This window comes from Propithecus coquereli, unplaced genomic scaffold (genome assembly GCF_000956105.1).
Source record: "Propithecus coquereli isolate 6110/MARCELLA unplaced genomic scaffold, Pcoq_1.0 Scaffold236, whole genome shotgun sequence".
Classification (NCBI taxonomy): Eukaryota; Metazoa; Chordata; class Mammalia; order Primates; family Indriidae; genus Propithecus; species Propithecus coquereli.
The window spans coordinates 3,501,059-3,510,073 of record NW_012147908.1 but is presented as its reverse complement, the minus strand read 5'-3'; the positions used below and the strand labels follow the sequence as shown (position 1 = coordinate 3,510,073).

The 9,015-nt window shown below is 37.7% G+C and overlaps 1 protein-coding gene across 1 annotated transcript in view; it reads left to right on the top strand.

The window, feature by feature from the left end:
- LOC105811547 (protocadherin Fat 4-like) overlaps positions 1–9,015 on the top strand; it is a 28,874-nt gene that overhangs the window by 4,285 nt on the left and 15,574 nt on the right. The window contains exon 2 of the mRNA XM_012645788.1: positions 7,694–8,986. Coding sequence (XP_012501242.1) covers positions 7,694–8,986 — 1,293 coding nt within the window. The remainder of the gene's footprint in view (positions 1–7,693; positions 8,987–9,015) is intronic.

The following is a 9,015-nucleotide window of genomic DNA, read 5'->3' as shown; positions in this document are numbered from 1 at the left end:
CCCTTATCATATATATGATATGAAATATTTTCTCCCATTCTTTGAGTTGTCTTTTCACATTATTGATAATGTCCTTTGAAGTAGAAAAATTACTTTTTATTTTGATGAAGCCCAATTTATCTATTTTTTCTTTTTTTCATGAGGCACTAAAAAGCTGATCAGATATTACATGTTTGGGTGGGAATAGTTGAGTGGTGGTCCGCACTTTAGGGTATGAAACAGGAAACATTTCATTTGGGGACCAAAAGTCAGTATCTAAAAGTCTTTTCTCTTGGGACCACATTGTTCTTCAGAAAGGAATAAGGATGTGAGGTGGCAAGTGGGATAGAAGTTATTAAAAAGTTAACCTGTAGCACTTTGAGAGCTCCTTGGTTTGGGAGAAGGAGGCCTGATAAGTACATAGAATTTTTTAACCCTCTTCTCACTAAGGTCTCAGACCTGCCCATAGTTATGCAGGTGTCCCTTAGTCCAGAGCCCTTTTTGTTTAACCTCTACAGATATTATACTTCCCATTTTCTGACACTATGGGAAAAGGGAAGGCACCTCGCTTCACTGACTGGGAAAGGGATTCTCGGATACAAATACTCCTTATATAAATTTTCAGCCAACGTTGTTTTTAGTCTCTCCCTGGATCCTTAATCTGAATCATTACTTTAGCTAGACTTGATTTTCTTCTTATTAACTTTTCCCTCCTTCTTTTCATTTGAGAGCAGGAAAAAATGAAAATTGTCAGTTACCAACTGACTGTATGCTTTGCATCTTCCAAGATTTTAGTAACTTGTCTCCCCTGCTGTTCACTCTTCTTCTATTATTTTTGTCTTTACAGGTTCATTTATTTTAGCCTCTTGCTCTCTATCATTTAAATAAGGCTTCAGGGGGGAATTGGGATAAACTGGTCTGCTCAAACCAGAATGAAATGCAGTTCTTATTATCAGTCGTCTTATCCCAGCTTCCTCATACTTGAATCATTTATGTTGCTCATCTCTTGGTTTGCTTGATTTCATCAAATATTGTCCTGTAAAGAAGAGCTCATAGGTGTGTTTTTTAAAAATTCTTACATGCTTGAGAAATACAATTTAGCTGGGTATAAAATTCTTCAGTCAACTTTCTTTTCCTCAAAGATTTGTTGACATTGAATATTACTTTAACCCTTCCATCACAGTTTCTCCATTCATCTATAAGTTGGTTGAATTTCATCATTCAGTAGTCTTTTTTCAATAAACACTCCTGAATGCTAATGTAATGTTTTATGAATTCTTTCCTGTTTGACAGTTATCTTTGTACATGAGCAACATCTTGGCTAGGTATAAAATTATTGAGCCATAATTTCTTTCCCTCAAAATCTTATAGATATTTCCATTATGTTTTGGTATTATATTAAATGTTGCTCAGGGGGAGTCTGAAGCCTGTTTTCTTCACCTGTAGGTAACTTGTTTTCTATCCTTGAAATTCATTATCTTTATTAGGTTATGTCTTGATTATGATAATTATGCATTACTTTCCCCTGGAACTCAGTGTACCCTTTCAATCTGTTCTATGCAGATATTTGCAAGTATGTCATTTATTTATTTATATATGGTAAGTATAGTTTGTTTCAAAATCTGTCTGGTAATTCCAATAGCTGAAGTCTGTGTGAGCCTATGCCTGCTGTATTTTGTTTCTTCTTCTTTTTTATGCTGTCTTTGTTTCTTTGTGAAACTCACATGGTTGATTGATCTTGAAAATTTATTTGTGGAGTGTCCACAAAACCTAGGTTGCATGTTAGATTCTTCAAAATGGATTTTCACTTGTTTCAGCCAGGATATTGGAAACACTATCAGTAGTGGACCACCACAAATTAAGTTTATGGCTGGAGCTTCCTTGCATCTCAACCTATGCATATACAAAATACAAATACACATGAAGGCCAGGTGCAGTGGCACACACCTGTAGTCCCAGCTACTTGGGAGGCTGAGGCAGGAGGATTTCTTGAGCCTAGGGGTTGGAGACCAGTCTGGGCAACAGAGCAAGACCCCGTCTCAAAATAAAATACATATGGAGACAAATCTGTAGCTACAACTTCCCAGGCATATATTTTTTTGCTTTTGCTTTTGCTCTACTTAACACCAGGGAGACGTCTATATAATTCCCTGGAGTTGGAGAGAGACAATAGGTTTAGATTTGTTGGCATTCACACTGTATTTACATTATGAATGTAGCCGTGTGGAGTCCCTTAATAGAAGGAGGATCTTTCTATAATATGCTGCAACTGTGGTTTCCCCTGAGCCTTGATTTATATTTCTTTAATCTCACATAGCTTCAGATCAAAGCCCAAATACAAATATTTTCAAATGCCCTGAGGGCATGAGAAGTTTTGTTGTTCTGATATACTATTTACTCCTCTGTTACAGGCTTCCATCAAAAATTGGGCTTTTTCTGCTGTGTTTTCTACTATGTTTTTAGCTCTTCAACATTTTTGAAGTTATTTATTTAAAGTTTTGTTCATTATTTTTTGTTTTCCATAGGAAGGTCACATGAATTATCTATACCATCATTTTCAGAAATGGGAAGTTCTGTCTAATGTCTTTTCAATTTGAAGATTCAGTTTTTCAATTATTTCGATGACATATTAATTAGGCTATTTTTTCTTTGAATCCATTGAATCCTATGTTCCATTCATTGGGTACTCTGTTCAGACATATCAATGATCTCCTTCTCCACAAGACAGTACTCTTCACAGAGTGGGTTTTTAGTCATATGAGCTTAGAAAATATATACAGTCATGCATCACTTAATGATGGGGATGAGTTCTAAGAAATGCTTCGTTAGGTGATTTTGTCATTGGTGTAACATCACAGAGTGTACTTACACAAACCTAGATGATAAAGCCTACTACACACCTAGGCTACACAGTATAGCCTATTGCTCCTAGGCTACAAAATCTACAGCATGTTACTCTACTGAATACTGTCAGCAATTGTAACGTAATGGTAAGTATTTGTTTATCTAAACATAGAAAATGTAATAGTAATTTTTCAGCTCCATTATAAGCTTATGGGACCACTGTTGTATATTCGGCCTGTGGTTGACCAAACCATTGTTATGCAGCACATGATTATATTTAAATAAATATAGATGAATGAGTGTTGAATGAATGGATTTCAATCTGTTTTTTTTTTAAGAGACAGGGTCTTCCTTGCTCTGACATCCAGGCTGGAGTGCAGTGGTGTGATCATCGCTCACTGCAGCCTGAAAGAGTCTTTGAATCAGCTTCAGACCATGTTCTGTTTCTTTTTTCAAAAATATACATTAAATTTATCAAACACTTTTATTCTTAGTCTCTCAGGAGTACATGTAAATGTTTTATTCTCCCCTAGTCTTGAACTAAGATGTATTAACTTAAGGGAATAGTGCATTAATGGCTTGATGATTTTGTTTTAAGTCTTTTTCCTTTACGCTGTCTAAATTAAAGTTTCCTATTCCTTATAATTTGGGTGAGAACCAATCCTGTTTGGACTGCAGGACTTCTAGAGGCATCAGAGTGTCAACCCTAGATGCTCTGAAAATGATGATAGTATGCCAAATAAGGAGAGTTGTGTTAAAACTGCCTGAAAATCAGTTAAATCTCTGGCAGTCAGATCACATTTCTCCATTCCAGTCACTGAGTAACCCACCTTCTTCACCCTATCATAAGTCTGGAGTTTTATTTTCTTATGCATGCAAAAATAAGGGTCATTGTATGAGAGGTTCCACTGTCAAAGCTGAGGGCAGGGGTAATATGGATAGTAAAAGTAAATAATCATCTACATATTGAATGCTGGTTGATTATTAAAATGCTATAATAGTCATTAGGACCAATTACAAATATTTCTCCTCATCTTGGATACATGGAAAATGGAATTTCAATTCTATTTTTTTTAAATTCTGTGTGGCCATGTAATGTCCTTTAACCAATAAAACGTGAGGAGTGACATATATCAGTCCTGGGCTGAAGTTTTCAGAAGCATGGTTTAACACATTTACTTTTCCCACTATAGTCATCATGAAAGTATATGCAGAGTCTTTATAAGTTTGGATCTCTTGCTGACTACTGTGAGAAAGGCTGTGTGATTAACTACATAGGATATACAGTATGAGAAAGAAATCAACCTTCAGTGTGTTAAGCCACTGAGATTTGAGGGAATTGTTTGATGTTGCAGTACCGCTTAGCCTATCTTGATACAAACCTGCACTTCTCCTTCCCTACTCAATCCTTTACCTTTTCCAATCCACACCTTTTCCTTCTGGATAGGAGATTTTAAAGAGGTAGGTAATCTGACCAGTTCTAGTAGAAAGAACTAATCACACTGACACTGGGGTTTCAACCAATGATCCCAGTTCACTTTAAAATGAAAATAAAAATTGACAAGCACTACCAGTCTGCTCAGAGCTGTTACTCAACTCTTTAGTCTCCCAAACTAAATGAAGAAGAGATATCTGAAACAAGTTTCCAAAAGGAAATACAAAAATCAAAACAAAGAGAAAAGGGATAACTTCAAGAAAAGAAGAGAGGCCGGGCGCGGTGGCTCACGCTTGTAATCCCAGCACTCTGGGAGGCTGAGGCGGGAGGATTGCTTGAGCTTAGGAGTTCGAGACCAGCTTGAGCAAAAGCAAGACCCCGTCTCTACTAAAAATAGAAGAAATTAGCCAAACAACTAAAAATAGAAAAAATTAGCCGGGCATGGTGGCATATCCCTGTGGCCCCAGCTACCCAGGAGGCTGAGGCAGGAGGATCGCTTGAGCCCAGGAGTTGGAGGTGGCTGTGAGCTAGGCTGATGCCACGGCACTCTAGCCCAGGGAACAGAGTGAGACTCTGTCTAAAAAAAAAAAAAAAGAAGAAGAAGAAGAGAAAGGATTCAAATGAGTTCAATCAAATGAAAGAGGAGACATTACAACTAATACCACAGAAATATAAAACATCATCCAAGTACTACTATGAACATCTCTATGCACACAGACTAGAAAATATAGAGGAAATGGATAAATTCTTGGAAACATGCAAACTTCCAAGCTTGAATCAGGAAGAAATAGAAATCCTGAACAGACCAATGAGAAGTGAGATTGAATTAACAATAAAAAAATCTCTCAACAACAAGAACAACAAAAACCAAAACCCCAGGACCAGATGGATTCACAGCTGAATTCTAGCAGACCTACAAAGAAGCACTGGTACCAATCCTACTGAAACTGTTCCATAAGATCAAAGGAGGAAATCCTCCCTAACCCATTCTATGAAGCCAGTATCATCCTGATAGCAAAGCCAGGAAAGGACACACAAACAAACAAAAAACTACAGACCAATATTCCTGATGAACATAGATGGAAAAATCCTCAACAAAATACTAGCAAACTGAATCCAAAAGTATATTAAAAAGATAATTCACCACAATCAAGTGGGTTTCATCCCAGGGGTGCAAAGATGGTTCATCATATGCAAATCAACGAATGAGATTCACCACATGAACAGAATTAAAAATAAAAACCATATGATCATCTCAATAATATGCAGAAAAAACATTGGATAAAATCCAGCACCTCTTCATGACAAAAAAAAAAAACCCTCAACAAACTAGGCATAGAAGGAATACATCCAGAAATAATAAAAGCTACAAATCCACAGCCAACATCATACTGAATGGGGGAATAGTTGAAAGCACTCCCCCTAAGAACTGAAACAAAACAATGCTTCTAATATATTGCAAGTGAAAGAAGGCATGAAAGGGCTAAAATTTAATCCAACATAATAAGGAGTCAATTGATAATACCTAAAATTAACCAATCAAAATACCTCAGAAAACAGATTATTGGCAGAAGAGGTAACTAAAAGAGTTGAAAAATAGCTATCTCTTGGGAAGAGAACTAAGAAAAATAAGAAAGGAAAGCACAGAAAAACAATGTATTTCATTATAAGCTTCTTAGTGCTATTTAATTTTGAACTAAGGTCATAGATTATGTTGAAAAAAATTCAAAATATCAGTAAAATGGTGCCCTTGCAAAGCCTCACCAAGAATAAAAAGCAGACTAAACGTTGCTATTAAGAATAGGGATACAACTAAAGCTAATAATACAATGAAAACATAATACCAAGAAATTTTCAAACTAGATAAAATGAATGGTTTTAAAATAAAATGCAAATTACTTAAAAAGAAAACAAATTACCTGAATAGACTAATAATCAAAGGTAAAATAGAAAAGGTAGTCATTGATCTACTAAAAGTGAAATCACTAAACCCAACCAGTTCAAGAGGCAAGTTGCAATTAAGCATGTAGAAACAGATAATCATATAATTATAAAACTTTTCTGATGTATAAAATACATGGAAAGCTTCTTAACCCATTTTATGACATCGATATGATAGTTTAATACCAAGACCATAAAAGTTAAACACCCCCAACCACCCCCACACACATACACACAGAATAACATGGGCCAGAAAAATCCTAAAACCATGTTGACACATCAAATCCATCTATGCATTAAAATGATAATACATTGTAGTTAAATGTCATTTATATCAAGAACTCAAAATTTTAAAAACTGAAGAATAAAAGTATAATTTCAACAGATGTCAAGAATTACTTTAAAATAAGTAAAAGAATAATGAAGAAAACTGTTTTGATTCAAAAGAGTATTTACCCCAAATTGAGATCAACCATCATGGTTAAAGATGAAATACTACAAGTACTTCCATAAACACAAGATTGACCTACTTGCTACTACTAATTTTAAAAGTATTCATTGGATATTGGAGATTCCAGCCACTGAAATTACAGGTGAACGATAATTTATATATAATACTTAAAGCAGGTGAAGAGTGAAGGTTGGGGGTGGGGGTATGCAGAAAATGTTCCAGAATATATTATGGGTTAAGAGTGAAGGCTTTCCAAGTAGGATGGACTAATTCGCAAGAAACTGAGAGGCCAATTATTCTGCTCTAGGAACATCATTATTGTTGAATGGTTTACAAATAAATGAAATTTCCTCAACAAATATTTGTTGAATTTTGGAAGAGGCTTCATTTTCTTATATATTCTTTACTATCAATTTTTTAAAATAGGAGAAAGTTTTCTTAAGATTTTCTTAGGATTTTGGTGAGGAGACAGAGTTTAATTTGATGCCCCTAGATTTAAGAAAAAAATAGATTTATTTTTCTAAGAATTCAGATTATCAGAGGGGGAAACGACATAAGCTGTTACTTACTAGCATTATTGTGACCATTTGAAGAAAAAAGACGGAAGGAATGAAACAGCAAAGACATTCGGGAAAAAACACTGGTTGCAGAACGCCTTCAATCCACCATCTTTTTGTTCTGTTCTTGAGAACGGGAATAACACACACAAAACGCAAGGTGGCGCTGTAGGCTAAAAAGAGGGGAGAAAAAAATACAGGCACAAAGGATTCCAGTGTAAAGAGGAAATCTGACCAGAAAAATAGGGGAAAGGAAATCGTGGTGATTGGAATTGGAGGAAAGTGAGGATACCTCCCCACAAGCATCGCTACTATCCAGCTCATTTCTAAGGATTCACTTGCTGCCATTTCCGAGAGCTGCTTGAAGCTGAGTGGAAGTGATTTTGAAAGATTGATTAAACGAGGCGTGGAGGCCAGCATGGAGCGTGCTGTGCAGAAAAGGCAAGTTCTATATCTCTGTGTATTTCTGGGAATGTCTTGGGCTAGCGCGGAACCGCTCCGGTATTTTGTGGCGGAGGAAACTGAGAGAGGCAGTTTTCTCGCTAACCTAGCAAGTGACCTAGGGTTGGGGGCGGGGCAACTGTCAGCCCGGGGATCTAGAATTGTTTCAGACCAGAGCATACAATTTTTACTGCTCAATCTGCTTACTGGTGACTTACTTCTAAATGAAAAATTGGACCGAGAGGAACTGTGCGGCCCCACAGAGCCCTGTGTGCTGCCTTTCCAGTTGTTACTAGAAAAGCCTTTTCAGATTTTCCGTGCTGAACTATGGGTCAGAGATATCAATGATCACTCGCCAGTATTTCTAGATACAGAGATTCCCTTGAAAATATTAGAAAGTACCACTCCAGGGACAGCATTTCTTCTAGAAAGTGCACAGGATTCGGATGTTGGAAACAACAGCCTGCGTAACTACGCCATCAGCCCTAATGCTTATTTCCATATTAATGTCCGTGATAGCGGGGAGGGGACTATCTATCCGGAATTGGTATTGGATCAAGTACTGGATCGTGAAGAGATACCTGAGCTAAGTTTAACCCTCACGGCCGTGGACGGCGGATCTCCGCCCAGGTCGGGGACAGCCCTTGTGCGCATCCTGGTGGTGGACATAAATGACAACGCCCCTGAATTTGTGCAGTCTCTCTACAAGGTGCAGATGCCCGAGGACAGCCCAATTGGCTCCAGGGTTGTCGCGGTGTCCGCTAGAGATTTAGATACCGGAAGTAATGGGGAAATAGTCTACGCATTTTTCTATGCCACTGAAAGAATTCTCAAAACGTTTCAACTCAACTCAACATCTGGCAGTCTTCATCTTAAAGGCGAATTGAACTATGAGGCAATTCAAACTTACACACTAACTATTCAGGCCAAAGACGGCGGAGGGCTTTCTGGAAAATGTACTGTGGTGGTTGAGGTAACAGATGTAAATGACAATCCGCCAGAGCTGCTCATGTCATCATTTACTAGTCCAATTGCAGAAAACTCGCCTGAGACAGTAGTTGCTGTTTTTAGGATTAGAGACAAAGATTCAGGGAACAATGGAAAGATGGTGTGCTCCATCCACGACGATCTCCCCTTCGTCCTGAAACCGTCCGTGGAGAATTTCTACACTCTAATGACAGAGAAACCTTTGGATCGAGAACGAAACACTGAGTACAACATCACCATCACCGTCACCGACTTGGGGTCACCCAAGCTAAAAACAGAGCACAGCATAACCGTGCTGGTCTCCGACGTCAATGACAACGCCCCCGCCTTCACCCAAACCTCCTACACCCTGTTCGTCCCAGAGAACAACAGCCCCGCCC